General features: G+C 39.3%; 1 protein-coding gene across 2 annotated transcripts; it reads right to left on the bottom strand.

The window, feature by feature from the left end:
- Positions 1 to 9,757: 9,757 nt before the first annotated feature.
- LOC143132606 (GTPase IMAP family member 4-like) lies at positions 9,758 to 14,921 on the bottom strand. 2 transcript variants are annotated; one of them, XM_076292249.1, is made up of 5 exons: positions 14,837 to 14,921; positions 14,234 to 14,326; positions 13,063 to 13,164; positions 12,194 to 12,928; positions 9,758 to 12,010 (listed from the first exon to the last, which is right to left on the bottom strand). In XM_076292249.1, the coding sequence occupies exons 3-5, from the start codon at positions 13,091 to 13,093 to the stop codon at positions 11,616 to 11,618; spliced, it is 1,161 nt and encodes a 386-aa protein (XP_076148364.1). In that variant the 5' UTR covers positions 13,094 to 13,164; positions 14,234 to 14,326; positions 14,837 to 14,921; the 3' UTR covers positions 9,758 to 11,615. The 2 variants fall into 2 exon arrangements, with proteins under 2 accessions (XP_076148364.1, XP_076148373.1); XM_076292258.1 differs by lacking the exons at positions 14,234 to 14,326; positions 14,837 to 14,921 and adding an exon at positions 14,132 to 14,227.
- Positions 14,922 to 18,876: the final 3,955 nt, after the last annotated feature.

The raw sequence follows: 18,876 nt of genomic DNA on the forward strand, positions 1-18,876 counted from the left end.
TTGAAAGCTCAATATGTCGATCTATTAGTTGTGCCATTTTTCTGACCACATGTTGCGTGCGTACCCAACCTAGGCTCTGGATGTTTACAAATATTGAAGGGGTCTATTGAGAAGCTCGTGTGGAAGCTGGGTGCACCAATCAAATCGTCTGGGCGGGCTTTTTACAATGAAGGACCGATAAGCATCGATGCCTTGTCATTCACGTCACCTGAGTGTGCTTCGGTTGATTTTGTTTACGGTAAAAAGGATTTTGCCAGAGAAGCTAGACTTTTAGATTTCACTATTGCATCTGTTGAACAATATATTGACAGCACAACAACTTGAAAAATGGACAAAATACAGGCGTTTCATTTGACGAGAAGAAACATGTTTTGGCTGTTTTATCCCTACAGGATTCACATAATTGCTTCTGCACACAATTGGATAGACCTAACCAATCAGAGCAATGATTGCTCTGATTGCTCTGATTGGTTAGGTCTATCCAATTGTGTGCAGAAGCAATTTCCCACGTTATTGGTTGAAACTGCCCCATAATCACGTTCCAATGGTACAGGTCCAGACTCAAATTCTGATTAAAATTGAGTCTAGCTACGTCAGGCTACTGCTTTTTAGGTTTTTTGCAGTTTTAGAAGAATGAAGTGAACTTGTCCTCTCACAACTTGGATCTTCAATGACTAAAGCTGCTTCCCCACTGCACTGTTACCTACAGTGAAGAAATGCTGCTTTTTTATCTTCATAATGACTAACCTTTGGTTGCCTAGAACCTTACCTTTGGTATGCCTTTGGCCAGTTCAAATACATAAAAAATATATAGAACAAATAACATAAATTGGGTGCTCGATGCAAACAGGTGTGCCATTACCCTTGAAATTCCCCACAGCATGCAGCTGAACTGAATGCCACATGACCAGGACCGTGTTGAACTAAGATGGTGATAGCAATAGTAGTACTTCTGTAGCCGTGTCGTGTCTCACATTCATTTCTCATATCCAATGTAAATTGCTGGTAGCTTCACGTGCAAAGGATACATTTTTTAACTGTGTTTAACTGTGTTAGCTATGAAACGGTATGGAATTGAGGTGTTAGAGATAGTCCTACCTATTACATCAGAGTAAGGGAACGTTTCATCCGAATGAACAAAAACAAATTTGACATATGAAATACGTTTAAAAATGCTCAAATGTTACATTTGTACATTAAGTCCAAATCTTGTTCGGTTCACCTATAAAGTGGATGGGACCACAGATTTAGTTTGATCTCTGCTGAAACATGGCCAAATAAAAAGGGTTGAACTACTTACATAGTGTCAGACAACTGGCTTTGAACCAGCTGTGCATGAATGGGAGTCGGTACAGAGGAGATTGTTTGGATTTGTAAGAGAGAAACAAGGACCAACACAGAATCTCAGTTGTGTTTACTCACTAGACATGTTTAGATGAACTGGTACAGTTTCAACTGAATATTCTTACTTTTCAATGGATTTTATTGTCCTTCATAGGCATGATGTGAAGATTACACCCTTTTGTTGTAAAAGTCAGAAGTTGTTTTCATGAAGAAAAACCCATGGCCTTGAAATGGCTTAAATGTATATTTTCCCCATTTTGGGAATTAGTTTAAATCTGGCCCTGCCCCCTCCACATACCATTCACCTGTTACTGGCTGCTGACACGTTAGCTGAACTTGTTTATGCCACACTTGTTCCTCGGCCTTTCTGCCACTGGGAGTTACACTTTCCTGTGCTAGGCCACTAGGCTACTTAACCAGGAACACAAGGTCAGGGGTCAGGGCAACATCAGGCATCACCACAGTTTGCATGTTCTCAGAAAAATACAATCTAGTTTATATAGCACATTAGACAAAAACATTTGATTGTGATTTACATTAATACAAGTAGAAAGAACAAAGACAAACAAAAGATGAAAATATACAAAATATTACATTTACATATTTACATTAAAACATTAAACAAAGCATATAAACATATTTACATTAAAACACTAAACAAAGCAAAAAATGAAGTGCTGTAAGAGCAGTGTGCAAGTTTAAAGTTAAATAATAGGCATTTGAAAAGAGAATGTTTGATATAAAAGTAGCTACATTTGGGGCACATCACAAAGTCTGTAGGTTTGTTCCAGTTGCAACATAGTAACTATAGGCCCGATGCTGCTTCACCCTTCTCAACATAGTAACTAGGCCCGATGCTGCTTCACCCTGCTCAACATAGTAACTAGGCCCGATGCTGCTTCACCCTGCTCAACATAGTAACTAGGCCCGATGCTGCTTCACCCTGCTCAACATAGTAACTAGGCCCGATGCTGCTTCACCCTGCTCAACATAGTAACTAGGCCCAATGCTGCTTCACCTTGCTCAGTTTAGACATCAGGCTCAAGTTCAACTCACACTACCCAAATAAATAGAGAACAATCAAGGCACAGTACAATAGGAGACAATACATTTCCTGTGTATTAGCCGCATTGTGTATAAACCGCAGGATAGTGTTGTATGCAAATAAAAAAAAACATATATTAATAGCACCTGTGTATTGACCGCAGTGCCTAATAGCCCAATGAATCAGAATCAGACCGTACTTTAATCATAAAGAAAAATGCAGAAATATGTTGCAGAAGTGTTTGGAGGACTCAATAAGCCGAGGCAGCGGGCTGCTGGGTTGGTGGACCATTCCACCAGCATCAGCTGATGAGCTAGGCAGTAAAATAATGCTACACTATGCGATTATATAATGCATTTAATTAAATAATCACATACTCTTACAGTAACCGCACATATTGCAGTTAAGAATACCTCAATACTCTTTGTGCTGGTTTTCACCAACTTTGTCATTGGCTTTGTGGTACTTTGCACAACAAAAACATCAGCTAATACATTTAAATATAAACATAAACAAAAACATAAACAAATGGACTTTCTGTGCAATTGCTGACTTTTTGTGCATTTGTGTTTGTCTTGACTTGTGGGAAATGTGCTGGTTTTCACTTCCTTTGTCATTGCCTTTGGCAAAAAATTACAAATTGCACACCTATGAAGTAGCTCCAGTTTTTGGCCGTATCATACTTATATATTAATTCTCCTAACACTTTGTGAAGTTTAAATGAACTGTCACGTTGCATCAGAGCTACAAAATAGTGATCTGACTGACGTTCAAAGCATGGCAATATTGTTACATATGACGGGTGGTTTTTAGCATTGTACATGACAGTAGGAGGCTAAGTAATAGCACAAAAATGCCAACCAAAGAGTGTGAGAATATTGAATATATACGTAATATATACAGTATAAATTATTTTTGTAGTAACGCCTAGTCTAGTCATTGAAGTCATATTGTACTTTGTAATATTGTAATGTTTGGTTTGATTTGATTTAGAAAAAGAAGTCAATTAGTTGTTAGTCCTATAGCTTTTTATGTTTTTTACTTGTTTTTGAGGATCTGGGTGAACCACTTGTCTCAGAACTTTGGTCTCCAATAGCGAAAGTTACTGCATTACTTCCTGGACTATCTGTCTTTACCAACCTGGTTGCTCTGATATATAATATGGCGAGCAAGACACCAACCATACTTCCAATGATCATGCCAGCACACGCTCCTTGTGCTCCATCAGTGGCACCCACAACTGAACCTACAAGAGCTCCGATGACGGCCATCACTATGACCCAAAATGGCTTAATGTGATATCTAAGAAGAGTGATGATGTCTTCCGGTTTGCTCACTGTCTCTTTCTCAGAATCCTGATGCTGGACTGCAGCTCTGTCTGTGATAGTGTCAGCCACTGTCAGAAAAAGAGAAGTTTAAAACATTATTTTTGGTATATTTTTCTGATCAGTCAAGCATATTCAAACAGTCCAACATGTCATCGTGGATAGAGGAAGCAACATCTTTTCCATTTGACTGCCAATATGAAACAGTGCTTTGCCAGCTGTTTTTTTTCATATTTTTATAATGTATGACTCTTCTGAAAATGGATCAAAGGCACAGACACCCGCACAGACACCTGCACACAGAGTCCTGTTTCTTCTTTCTTGAAAGCCTCGCCGCCCAGGAGTCTGTTGGCCAAGGAGCTCTTCCCAGCTCCTATCTTCCCCAAAAGTACAACCCTCCACTCATCTAGTAAAAATATTTTTGGAAAATAAATATATGGCAATGAATTAAATTATTATTTGTATCATAACACATTCATAAAACAATTGCATATTATCAACACAAGAAGATACACACCCTCTGCAGAATAGACTCCAGTCGCCATCAAGGAACTCAAAAATCCATGGGAAACCTAAAGGCAATGAAATGCAAAAAAGAACAATCCAGTCACACTGTATTTAGTTTAATGATCTGGGTCCGTATTCACAAAGCCTTTTATCTTACCACTAGGAGTACTCCTAAATCGCACTAAAATATTTTAGCTAGGAGTTTTCTCTTAAAAGTTATTCACAAAGCCTTTCAGACCTACTCTTAGTAAGGAAAAATGACAACTCCTAAACTAAGAGTGAGTCTTCGTTGCTATGGATGACGTCATTACTCATGCACGAGCTTGACTGAAGTGACCACCTTGATTGGCTGATGATTGTAACGCGGGAATGATTCCAAACACCTCCCTTACGATGATGAGTGACAAGTGACACGTCTGAGAATGCGTACGCTACACAAGTAGTGCTGAATAAAAAGGCCTAGCCTAAATGAATAAAGAGTAAAGCAAAACAAATAGCCTAGTAGCCTAATGAAACATAGACCTACGGATTGATGCAGTATCTTTGCAACATTATTAAATTAATCTGTCACCATGCCTATGTTTGCAAAGAGGAGAACATTTGAAACGTTTCATTTAATTTACAATGAATAGTTTTGGTTGTTGTTGGTGGCGTTATTGCATCCCTTTTATGAATGCAAAATTGTTCCCTCGCCATTGGAAGCTCCTGTTGCCGCATAGGCTACGCATTTCAAAACATCGCAACGTGAAATGCCACAAAAAGCTGTTTGTGAATAGGTCTTAGTGAGTTAGGAGTCCTCTCGACTTCTTTTAAGCTGTCCCAGACTTAGGTGCTACTTTTAGGTCTAAAATGCTTCGTGAATTACTTTTAGTGAAAAGTCCTAAAGTTAGGAGTGACACACCCATTATTTTTAGGAGTTGCTCCTAAATTCACCACTTAGGAGCTACTTTTAGCCTTAAAATTCTTTGTGAATACGGCCCCTGGTAAATAGCAATGTAGTACAAGCTTATCACTCAGAGTTGGTGAGCGTTGAACACTAAAGATAGGAGGCTCTGAGAGGATGTGTTTTAATAAGGCACCACACTGAAGGAAGTTCCAATTTTTCAATAATGTTCTTTATGTGGTTAGCCTCAGTAGGGCCTACTAAAACTACAAGATTTAGATTTTAAGCTTGTACATATTTACCAGCAGATACGCAAAATACCTGGCTCCCCAGCCCGGCTCAACTTTGTGACAGTTTACAGTGTGGCCATTGTAATGACTGCTCTAATGTGGTGAAATGCAAAAGTTTTCAGAATAGGCCTATACATGGGGGTAATTTACAACGGAATATAGAACAATCATTTAGAAATATTCAGTTTGTTTAGGAATAAACAAAAAAATCACACTATAAACACTTGGGATGGAGAAATATTCCAAATCCAATGATTGTTATACTTTTCTAAGAGCTTATATTGCAGGTTTTAGTTTTACTGTTTTGAAACTACCGGTAAATGTTACGTAAGGGATCCCAAGCAGTGGAATAAAGTTTTATAATTTAGCCGTGTTAACTCTATTATCAGTCATTGTTTTTGAAGAACTTGTGCAATGGAGCCTGATTATTTACAGCACCCTAAATCAATACAATTTAGAATGTTAATGAAAATATAATGATAGTAATGTGAGTAAAGATAATAAAACTGAAAAGTAGGATGAATGGCAGTCAGTGAATCTATTGACCAATCGATTGAAAATTGATTATTAAAAAATTAAACATTGGAAAATGAGAATCATATCATGGCTTATTTCATTAAATCTACTTAAAACTTACTTAAAATTAAGTAGTCTAACTCCTCTTTTATTTACTCTTCATTTGCTTTCTGTAGTAGCCAGAATCAACTTCACATCTCTAACTCTGGCCTATAGTAGGCTACACTTAGCCTACTGCATCTGCTACCTGCTATTTGAATTCCATCCAGCTAGCTCTACATCCCCAATCGTCCACTACGGTCCTCTGATGAGCCTCTGCTTAGTGATGGGCAAATCAAGATTTGGTGAAGCACAGAATAGTTCATTCGAAAATGGGTTCATTACTCGAAGCTTCAGTAACAGCGACCTCTCCTGGTGAAAAGCCAAGGCTGCATCTAAATTATCCCGGCTAGATAGTGGACAGGAAGCTTTTACTAGTGAAGTAAATCTAGAGCACGCATCTACACCCCCCCCCCCCCCCCCCCCCCACACACACACACACACACACACACACACACACATACGTAGTGCACATGTAGGCCTATAGTAAGAATGGGATAGGGCATGCAATTCCATCCTTGGAAAAAAAATGGAAAATGCCGGGGTGCCATTCCAAACTTAGTCCCGCCCACAGGCTAATCTTTTTACATCATAAATATGGTGTGCAACCATATAAAAACAACAGTTTTCTCATGGCCATATTATACATATTTAAAAAGGGGATACATTGACTCAAGGTTCCAACAAATTGTTATCATTTGACAAATTCCAGATTGACAAGGGAATATACCTCTCCAGTATAAGTCCCGCCTCCTAACTTCCGTATCCATCCATCTTCCGGGCGTTTATTGTCTATGAGAAATAACATGGCGTTTTGAAAGATCGTAGCTGTCAAACTCTGTAGGTGACAAAGTAGAAAAAGCTGCTGGGCAGATTGGCCTACACACTTCTGCCATCTAGTTTTCACTGCATTTTTTTATTTTCGGTGCCGTTTAAGTAGTATAGTCTATAGTATACTACTTAAACGGCACCGACAATAAAAAAATCCACTATATATATAGGCCCATCCAGTCTAGCTGTTAAATGTTAACATGGCTTGCCATAGTGGCTGACTTACCTACGTCAACGTGAACTTCAAATGCTGGCCGGGAGGAGCTACAGGCAGCTTGTCCCGAACAGGGCTAAGTTTCCCAAAAGCATATTGCTCTTAAAACGAATGTGTTGAAAACAACACAACTTGCGTTGTTTTAACACATCTCTGTGTCCAGATAGGGACCACACAAGTTTGTGTTGTTTCCTTTTTTAAATTTGTTGCACAAAATGTGTTGAATCAACACAACTTAACACATCTCTGCATCCACATTCCTTTAAGAGTGTGATAGTACCTTAGTGTCACTATAGGCTACCAAATGTGAGTCGGTAGATTTTAGTTGTGCATGCACAAACACTTAAACTTCTTCATATGGTCACATGTTTTTAATTTTGGAAAACTAAAAAGTATTTGTCTCTTAAAATGTGTCTGAAATACAACGGTATATCAAAACCATATTTCTGTAGGCCTATCTTACGTGTGACTCAAATATGACTCACATTTGGCAGTGACACTATCGCGGAAGATGCATAGTTAGCACTATGCTTTTGGGAAACGGACCCCAGATCAGCTGCAGTCTACCTGACGTGACTTGCTGGAGACATCGTGGTATATCGTAGAATTTTGTGTGCAATAAAGACAGTTTAGCCTATCTTATGATAAACTGCATGTTGACTGACGAAATACAACCCCAAATCAGAAAAGTCAGGACGTTGTGTAAAATGCAAATAATAAGCTATGCAGGTGAACCTCTGCCCATTGACAGGTTGACAGCATGGAGGTATTAGGTTGACAGCAGCTGAGGTGACAGCAGACGATAAGTCAAAGCGTAAGCAAATGGAAATCGGTTTGACGATGTCAGGCAGTGTCCCCAGTTACTGATGAAGGTATAGCCTACCTTATATGACCACGTTCAAAATTAGGCTATATTAATCAGTTACACAGCAAACTTGACCGCTAAACCATAACGTTAGGCTACTGTTGGGTAATTAAATTGCATTAAATCAGAGCCGTATGCCCCCCCCCCCCCCATAGACTTGATTGGAGGCTGTGATGTCATAATGGCCTAAAGCAAGCTGCGCTACCAGAGTAGTTCCCGGGCTAATCAGAACACTGGCACAGGTATCACCTGTGAATCCAACTGTCTCAGCTTCTAATGCATACAACCATGGCTCTCCCTGAAACTACACATCCTGTTTAAGTGTTTCCCGTGTGTCAAAATAAAATTCACAGCCATATCTCATGCTTTGCGCATTATATCTCCAGAATGGCTTAATTTGGTACAAGTGTTGGACTCAAAGATAAAGTAAGTTGATGTTGGAGTTCAAAAGTCAAAGGTCAAGTCCATGAATACTCTGAGCGCAATATCTCAAGAATGCCTTGACATACATGCCTGCAATTTGGTATGAGTGTTTGTATGAACTCAAAGATTAAGTGATTCAATATTTTTTTTTCCAGGAATCTCCCCACCAACATTAAGCCAGCAGCTTTCCATCCACTATTGTAATTCCTCTGGCATTACATTTGTAGTTTTTATCTTTTTATCGCCCCCCCCCCCCTTAATACTCACACTTGTCTTGTTTAATTAGCTTAATTTTTTATTTGTTTTTGATTGCTAGCCTAGGGTACTATTAAACTCTCTAACTATTTAATCTTGAACATACAACATTTCATTAGCCTACTGATCAATTTATTTACAAGTAGGCTAGCCTACATGACAATAAACTTGAACTTGCACTTGAAATGGGAACTAGCCTACAGGCCACTTATTGAAGCTGTGTTGGTCTATGTGGCCACTCACTGTGCCAGTGCAATGGTCTCATCGTAGGCTATGCTTAAAACATTCCTTGTGAAGAAGTGTTTGGTTCCAAAACGCTATATCCTCCATTTTAATGCATTTTCATAAATATTTTTATATTTTTGAATTTTGTTTTCCAATTTCAGTAGAACTGTAATTGGGTATTGTTGTTTGATTTATCTTTACTCAATCAAAACAACTGCAATTTTATTGATATTACCTGAAATACATAATTTAATGACATGAGTTTTTAATGTTTTTAAAAATGGAGATATAGCTCTTATTGAATCTCTTCAAACAGCTGTGACCCTGATTTTCTCTGGGCCCGCCCACATTGTAAATTCTGACTACGCTAGTGGCCCTTGGGTTTACGCTGAAACACGTGGCAAGTAAACCTACATACCTGAACTGTTGAATGAACTGTAGTAGGCTACAGTTACTTCACTTGCCACTCCTCACAGTGTACACACTCCGGTGAAGAGTGAGGGCATGTGTCTATATTACACAAAGGGTTGCGTCAACATAGCTATTTCTGAATGTTGAATCATGCCATGCGCCTGATCACATCTCATATTTTTTTCATCGGCATGCCCCGTGAGTGTGCAAGGTTCACACAACATGGGCATCTGGCGGATTAATGATAATTGCACTGATCTCAAAAAACATTTAGATGCGCCAGGGGTGAGATAGGCCACAATGTATTACTAAAATTGAATATACACAAGTGTTCCTTATTCAGAGAATGCACACAATGAAATCCAATGGTAAAGTTAGAGGGAGTATATTCAGTTCAGTGCAATTGAACTAATAATATACTGTGAAAAATACGGTCGTTGTGGTCCGTACCCACACAGGATGAGCGGCTAGGACTCACTGAGGTGAAGTGATGATGGGGTGAAGACACAGCAAGCAAACGTGGATTTTGGTGGAGGGTGCAGATTTATTTACAGTGCGAAAACAGTGCAAACAAATAGCAAACAAAAAGACTTGACGACAAAACAAAATTAACCAACTGGTTTCTTAAGCTAGCAGTCACAGTTCTCAACTCCGTATTGTCCAGACTTCACACAGCCCCTCTCTCACAACATGAAATGAGCCAGCCTTAAATAGGCCAGCCAATTACCCAATCAAGACCTGGGTTAAACCATTTGAGGGGTGATGGTCTGTACCAATATCCCTCTACTGTTAAAATCTTTCCCATTACAAAGACACATACATACACAAGACAAACACATACACAGCAATAAAACAGAAACTTAGTGTAGGTGGGTGTATGTTTGATTTTTAACAGGGTAAAACATAGTTAGGGGAAAAGGAGAGGTCTCCTTTTCACATATACACAGACTAATTGCAAATATACACAGACCATTTTGGGACCAAACAAATTTAATGAGAATATGGGTTAATAAATTGATAAATATAAACATAAAGTAGCTATCAACAACATAAATTAATTCATATATATATACACATCACATTTCATAATATGTACATTAGCAGTCTTAATAGGGGGCAGTCGTGGCCTACTGGTTAGGGCTTCGGGCTTGGAACCGGAGGGTTGCAAGTTCAATCCGACCAGTGGGAATGGCTAAAGTCCCCTTGACCCCTCACTGCTCCCTGAGCGCCGCTGTAGCAAGGCAGCTCACTGCTCCGGGTTAGTGTGTGCTTCCCCTCACTCTGTGTTCACACTAATTTACTGATGGGATATATGCAGAGACCAAATTCCTTGTATACACAAGTATACTTGGTCTAGAAACCTGATTTACATTTTACATTAATAGTATAGACCCTTTCAGTCTGTTCCTAGAGGAATTCTGGTTGAAACATTCAAAACCAATGCAGATACTTTAAAAATAAAAATGAATCAGACTTTAGCATAATGCTCTACAAAATGACTTTAAAAGACTTTAAAAATGTTTTTTTTTGTAAAATGTGTGTTTGTCCCCAAGTTACCATTAGTTCAATTTTGTTTTCTGTGCCACTGGAAACACACATGTTAGTTTCTGCAGTTGAAATGGTAATAAACTGTACAGGTACACAATCCACGTGCACGTGGACTAGGGCTGTAACGATATGCGATTCAAAACCGAAATCGCGACACTCATATCCACGATACTGTGTCGCAGTGTGAAAAGGCAAAACCGCAACACACCCTTTCTAGTGTTTCACGCAGTGCTTTGCAGCTTACGCGGCCGCATAAGCAACACACATCTCCCGCTTTACTTACCGGTAGCCTACGTTGTCCAAAAATAAATAAATAAATAAATAATAATTTCATACCTCTCCTTGCTTTCATTGTAGACTATGTATTCAACTTTACCAAACAGTATAGAAGTAAACCCCCTCTCCTTGCCCCAATCTCTCTCTCGCGTCCCTCCCTCCCTCTCCTGCTCAATGAACACGTGCGACTCAGCCAACACAATCCAAATAAAGCATTCACAATCATGAAAACAAGGACGCATAGAAGACGACTAGCTAAATTACTATTAAATCCGCTTAGCATCATTAGCATGCTACATATTTGTTTAAAACTCTTGCATTCTGATCATCTCAATACCAACGTTTCCCAAAAGGGCCTGTCCCAAGGAGAAGTATTACCTTGAAACACACATGGCAACAGTCCAATCAGTACAGATATATTATAGCCTACTATATATTATACTGTATATTGAAAAATCGAGGATCGTATCGAACCGTGGGTCAAATATCGTGATACAAACCGAATCGTGAAGTTGGTGTATGTTACAGCACGTGGACAGAAAATTGCAGCACATGGTGTCACTGTTCTTTCTCCTTTTTACATGTTTTAGGAGAATGTGAACCGTCCCGTGGACCCTGCATTTTTTCTTGAGGATTCCGGTCTGTACCTCCAAAGACTAGAGTTAAGCTGGTGTTACCTTTTACCAACTTAGTTACTCCCATTACCAATAAGCCCATTAACAGGCCAATTAAAAAGCCACTGGCCATCCCTGTACATGATCCCAGAGCTCCTTTATCTGCTCCCCCAATTGCCCCCACAAATGCTCCCACGACAGCCGCCATTATGACCATTAACATCTTTATATAATATCTCGGAATTGTTACGAATTCCTCATGGTAACCCTGTTTCAGAGGTTGCAATTCAATCTTCTCTATCTCAGAATCCTGATGCTGGATTTTGCTTGTGTCAGACACTGTCAATGGGAAAAAAAGGGCAAAAGTTGTAGTGGCATTACATGTGGGATACCCCTTCATGGATTGTGTGTTTGTATACAAGCACTTCATGACTATAATTTGGATATTATTGCTGTTCAATCTGTATATTTAGGCATGAAGTGGTTGTATATGAACAAAATAAATAAAGACATTATACTCACTGGTCGGTGGTAAGAGTTCAAAGCTTCCACGTCTTCTTAATGCCTTATCTCTTTCTGCCTCCATCTTCTGAAGTTTCTCTTTATACTTCTCCTTGAGTTCCTCCTCTCTCCTCTCATACATCTTGCTTTGTTCTACAATCCCACTTGGCATTCTCTTCTCAAACACCTCGTAGTAGACTTGGGGTATCAGGAAATCTCCACAGTTCTGCTCTACAATGTCCTCTATCTTCTGTAGCAGGTGGGAGACTTCATTGTCTCTCTCCAGTATGAAGAACCTCCCTTCACATTTGTCAGTGAGCTTCTTGGCACCCTGCACATGCCGATCAATGACGGACTCGTCCATCTCATCCTTACAGACAAACAGCACCATGGTGTGTCTCCAGGCCCTGGGTGACATCAACTCTACATGATGGGAAGCTGATTTCATCTCATTTGCTGAGGGAGGATCTCCATCCATGGATATGGGAAGAACCAGGAGCAGGGCATGAGGTCCTGGTAGACAAAGCGAGGTGCTTCGTATGATCTCCTGTTTGATGTGTTCAGGTGTGCGTTGCACAGACACCCTGTCCCATCCAGGTGTGTCCACCACAGTCAGTTTCCTTCCAGCATGTTCTCCCTGCCTCCGCACACAGAGTCCTGTTTCTTCTTTCTTGAAAGCCTCACCGCCCAGGAGTCTGTTGGCCAAGGAGCTCTTCCCAGCTCCTATCTTCCCCAAAAGTACAACCCTCCACTCATCTAGTAAAAATATTTTGTAAAAAAATAAATGTATAGCAATTAATTCATGTAGTAGCATAATTCCTTCATAAAACAATTACAAATTATCAACATATTGGTTCCAACCATAACAATTAGTTTTACAGTATACACACCCTGTGCAGAAGAGCCACCAGTCGCCATCATGGGACTGCGCAATGTCCAAGGAACTCAAAAATCCATGGGGAATCTTAAGGCAATGAAGTCTCTTAATAACCCTGCAGAGATAGTTCATAGTGGAGAGAGAGAGAGAGAGAGAGAGAGAGAGAGAGAGACAGTGCAGCACTTCAGTAAAAAAGCCCTCAAATATTAACATTATTATATATATTATATATAAACATTTCCCAGTCCCACTCTAAAACGTTTATGATATACACAAGGTTATCTCCTGACATGCTCTGTAACTCCTGCCTTCTTCTTTACTGTTCTTTTGGGGATGAGGCCCCCTGCTGGCCACATGAAATTCTTTGAAAACTGTTGACTCACAATGAACCCTGATGGTAGACTGTTTGTTTAACCCATACAGTACATGGTGCATAACCTGATTCACCACATACCTCTATGTTAACTTCCTGAAGAAGGCTAGATGCCGAAACACATTAAAGTACTGGGTTTTAATCATGTAGATTTGCCTATTAAAATAGTTATCTTAATCTTTTTTCTACAGAGCCTTGGTTTCTTTTGATTTTATGGACTTAATAACCTTAGTTTATTTTGATAACAAATTTGATGTTAAATGACCCAGACACCCATTTATGCATTGATCTCGTGTGGTAACCAGTATGAGAAATAGAAATGCAGTTGTTATATGAATTTTATGAATGTAAAAACATTTTTAAAAGTCTTGTGACATATTTATCATGTCAGATGGATGTTGATATGAGATGGTTAACTGTGAGTCAGTTCACCTTAGAAATGATAGTAATAAGGACAAATGAAATCTGTACCAGTTCATCATTCATTTACTTGCACAATTGCAACAAAAGCAACACAACACCACAGCTAATATTGATTGTTTGACATTCCTTTGGCTGGTGAGAGTGCTTCTCCTCATTTTGTGTCAAAGCCTTTGATACAAAATGAGGGTCAAAGCAATAGTAAGAAAGATGCAACATGGAAAGATGTAAATGTATGGTACAGACGCTTTGAAAGACAACAAAAAAGGTTTTAAATAAACAAACTTACCTTGAAGTATCTATTTACAGCTCTATTTTCAAGGCTCTTACGGAAAGATCTATTTCCTGTAAATCAAATCATAAGGTGGCTGCTGAAGGTGTGACAGCTTACCTGGAATCTCTTAAAGAGACACACAGCAATTGAACTTGATTCAGGTGCCACATTCACTGGTCATCACTGTATGTACTGTAATGCCTCTTGAACCTGTTGAGACAAAAAACAAGTTAAAAATATTTGTACATTTTTTATTACCTGATCTTTATATATATATATATATATATTATTTGAGATGGTACTCTAATTCCGTACAATGCAAATTGTATGGTGTTTGTCACATCATAACCCTCCATTAAAATATCACATGTTGAGTACAAAGTACAAAGACTGTTACTTATTGACTATATTAACTTGTACAGTATTCTCTACAATTGCAGATATAGAAAGAAATAGAGGACAATAAGATCAAATATAACAAACCAAAACAAATCAGAGCTACGATTTCTAAACACTGGCCAGATAGAATGCTGGAATCACATTGTTGCAATATGACCCACTTAACACTTACAGACACATAAACAATATGTTATCTACAGACGCAACAAAAGTTTGCAGTCTGCAGTTTTCACTCTCATAATGCACACGATTTTGTTATGAAGAGTAGGAAAATATCTTTGAGGAATAATAAACTTTGAAACAAATTCAAAAAGAAAATACCTTTCCTTCAGTGCTCAGATTTGCAGTGGAAGTGAAGACATGGAGAATGTCCATTTCTTGTCAGACATAAAATGGGTGGTGCTTATACGGTGGGTGTATCTTACAAGCAGTTTAACACAGCAGTAAAACTGAATGTCACCTGATCATGATTGCACTAGCTTATAACCATAGGTTTTTTTTTCAAAGTTGTTATTGTTTGCATATGCAAAGAAATAATTAAAATAATTTTCAGTGGTAATTTCAAAACCATTCGTTCTGAGTGTGTGAACTATATATGTGAGAATATTAGAAATGTTCACTTAAATTGAAAAATCACTTAAGTAGTCATACAGTAGGCCTACAGTATTTTCATTTACATGTACATCAAAAAGTAACTTCACATCCAAATGAAGTGTAATATTTTTTTTATTAATTTCACAATAAATGCATTGTTGGCACAAATAAATAAAACATTTGATTTATTTTATAGTACTTTATTGAAACAAGCACCAACTAAATCAGTCAAACTACTTACACACACATTGCAATTTGAATCAGCAGTGAATGAGTTATGTAGCAGTTTGTAAATGTAAAAGGAGAAAACATGGACCAACACAGAATCTCAATTGTGTTTATTTAGACATGTTTAGACATGGTACAGTTTCAACTGAATATTCTTATTTTTAAATGGATTTAGTTTTCATTTATAGGAATTTGAAGATTGAGATATAGCCTGTCAACATGTTTCAAGTTTGTTGAATTTGAACAAGGAGATATAAGCTATAGCCTACAGAGCAGAGAGACAGTAAGCAACTGGTGGAGAGTGTACAGTAGTCGAGGCTACATGATAACAATAACTCAGTGATCGAGCAGGTATGTGTAGCATGCCATGGTGACGATGATGATTATGATACATTAATTGCGATAAGATAATATACTGTAGGCCTAATGGTATGGTAATAACAAAGTAGGCCTAAGACCGTCGCACAGCTATGACCACACTAACAAATAGCAAAACATAAGTTTGCTATTTGAATGATTTGCAAACCTGAACAGCAAAGTAATGTCAAATCAACGTTGTTGGTCAGATTGATCAGTTTCTGTCAGGGTTACGAATATAGGACCCATGCGCAAGACTCTTTTCGACAGAAAACACACTTTATTAAAGGACAGGTTCGGTATTTTACACTTAAATCCCTGTTTTCAGATAGTTTATGATTAAATAGAACGTTTAAGATTGAAATTTGGACACATGCTGCTGTCCTGAGAATTTTCGGTTTCTGTGGTAGCGCCCCCCCCCCCTCCCCCAGAACGCTGCATAGGTGCACTGGAACAATCCTTCCTAAAACACATTAAACTTTCGTTTACAAAGACGTGAAACTCACCGAGTGGTCAGGGGTGTTCGCTGATATGCTCACACAAAAATCGCTGCAAAAGACGCTTTCCAACAGGTGTTTACCATGCGTTGTAAAACTGGAGCTATTTTTCCAAACACCTCACACCCGTACATTCTTCCGTTGAGAGCTTGAATAATAGACACTCCAGCCCAGTTGGTGGCGATAATGCACCTTACACCGTCTTGCCAATTACAAGCAAACCACTGGCATTTCATTGAATACACAGAAGAAGCAGAAGATCGCTGTCTTGAAGTATTTTGCAACAGACAGCTAAAAATGAGGCGATTTTGTGCAGTTCCGAATTGCGGGAAAATTCGTAGCAAAAAAAGTTGTCACAGACTTCCTTTCAACGATCCAGAAAGGCTAAAGTTGTGGCTGGAATTTCTGGGTTGGATGTGAGCACACCTGTTGAGAATCTGCAGAAAGCTGATCACTGTCTCTGCGGTCTGCATTTTACTGAACTTCGCTGGAGGTCGAAAGAAATCGCCCAAAAAGCTCTTTCGCCTGAGAAATACAGCGGTTCCCACATTACCTCCTGGGACGACAGAGTTGGAAGAACTTGGGGTAAGAACTTATTTGTTATGTCCATAACCTGTCATGTTCACACTAACCCTAGCCTACATGAATAATTTGGCTACATGATTTTGTACGTTTACTATTTTTTTGGCTGTGGAACTTTCATGATGAAAACGTAATGATTCACGTAGGCTATCATTCACATCGCAAGTTCCAAGACATTTTAGTATTAGCCATGGTTGGACGTGACAATAATTTGGATAGCGTAGTAGCCTACGATACCGCGACTGCATAAGACTACAGAAAGAATACAAACAACCCCATATCCGTTTCCGGCAGCGGAGTAATACCGTACCTCACAGCACATCCAATACAAGTCAATGGAGTTGGACAAAAACTATGATAAAACCTGTTGGAAAGAATATTTTGCAGCGATTTTTGTGTGAGCATATCAGTGAACACCCCTGACCACTCGGTGAGTTTCACGTTTTTGTAAAGGAAAGTTTAATGCGTTTTAGGAAGGATTGTTCCAGTGCACCTATGCAGCGTTCTGGGGGAGGGGGGGCGCTACCACAGAAACCGAAAATTCTCAGGACAGCAGCATGTGTACAAATTTCAATCTTAAACATTCTATTTAATCATAAACTATCTGAAAACAAGGCTTTAAGTGTAAAATACCGAACCTGTCCTTTAACTAACAAATTTACAACCTACTTACAGTAGGGATGGGTCGCTCGACACACAGTCCCGACACACGTCTCGGGCTTGCGAAACACTAGTGCTTCAAAACACCGCTTCGGAGCCTATCTTGAAATGAGGTTGTCACGTGACCTATTGAAACGAAGCTTCGTTACCTCACTGACACGTCATGCAGGTCTCAACACAGCACAGACTCACCCAAATAGGTAAACTGTTAATGCATTAAATAATGATATACATAATGTCTAACATAAGCCTGTGTATCCCCCATCTTCATGCTCTGGCCAGTATATATCAGGCTCTTACGGGCACATCTGTTCCACATGAATGTAACTTTAGCCAGTATGCTAGGCTATATGTAGCCTACATTAGTAGCCTAAACAACGTCAAGAATAGTGCCTATGAAGGAGCTTTTAGCTCGGTTGACTGCACGCTCGACTCCCGATCCGGAATAGTAGCCTATTGTTCGCGGGTTCAAGTCCGACGGGTGCAGGCAGATACTAAAGTTCATATTTTTAAACGTACGTTTTCCAAAGCTGGGGGTGTCTTCAGTAAAAAGAGCCGATTAAACGCCAGCACACCAGAATAAATCATATTCTGAAATAAAAACATTTGTATTTGAGTATTCGTGCATTTCTGCAAATTCATGCATGTCTGTAATGTTGGTGTAGGGATTTTTATTGACCACCAGATGGCGTTGTGGAGTAGTGTGTCAAAAGCTTTGAAGCATCAAACCAGTTTGGCTGTAGAAGCGCCACTGTTTCAAAAGCCTCGCTCAGCACATCCCTAACTTACAGACACGAATCAGCCAGGATAACAGAGAGACGATCCGACAAGGAACAGAGAAACGGGAGGGTAGAAATACACATACCAATTAACAGAAAGACAGAGGACTGGACGAAAACAACGAGACAATAACAGGGAACAAGTGAGGAGGCAGAAATGGAGGGAAAACTAACAAGACAGGAAGCACAGACCAAATAAGGAGATGGGGCGGAGACAAAGACAGGTGACAGGCAGAGCACCTCGGAATGACAAGGACCGCGCCCATGGCTACTTTGTTTTTCCGACAGCAAGTGTTCAAGTGCTTAGCCATGGAATGTGTGACAAACACGGATGCCACAACAAAGGTTAAAACATACACTCACTAATCCTAAACAAACAACTGTATTTGCTTAAAATATAGTGTAAGATGCTCGTGAAAGAAAGATATGCAGCTTTTCAAGTGATAAAAAGGGCAAATTCCCAAGTTCACATTAAAACTGTTGGACATGAAAGGCCACATGGACTACAAACGAACTACAACGTGACGACAAAAGTGATGACGAGCCCCTAACTGGGCAACTCTGTTAGCAAAATCTAGCCCCAGTTTCCGACCTCTGACTCACACATTAAGTGACGTGAATGACGCGGAATGATGATGTTTTCACTCGGAGAAAGGTTTTTACG

Source organism: Alosa pseudoharengus, unplaced genomic scaffold, assembly GCF_046254945.1.
Source record: "Alosa pseudoharengus isolate Yale_2024_CS ecotype anadromous, Long Island Sound unplaced genomic scaffold, YU_APseudo_1.1 YU_APseudo_1.1_scf_1, whole genome shotgun sequence".
NCBI lineage: Eukaryota > Metazoa > Chordata > Actinopteri > Clupeiformes > Clupeidae > Alosa > Alosa pseudoharengus.

What these genes read in the sequence shown, in the direction of transcription:
- LOC143132606 (XM_076292249.1), bottom strand. Translation starts at nt 13,093, where the DNA reads ATGATGGCGACTGGTGGCTCTTCTGCACAGG. An exon ending in TGGTGGCTCTTCTGCACAGG is followed by an intron (nt 12,929 to 13,062) that starts GTGTGTATACTG and finishes TATTTTTACTAG; the next exon opens with ATGAGTGGAGGGTTGTACTT. An exon ending in TGAACTCTTACCACCGACCA is followed by an intron (nt 12,011 to 12,193) that starts GTGAGTATAATG and finishes TCCCATTGACAG; the next exon opens with TGTCTGACACAAGCAAAATC.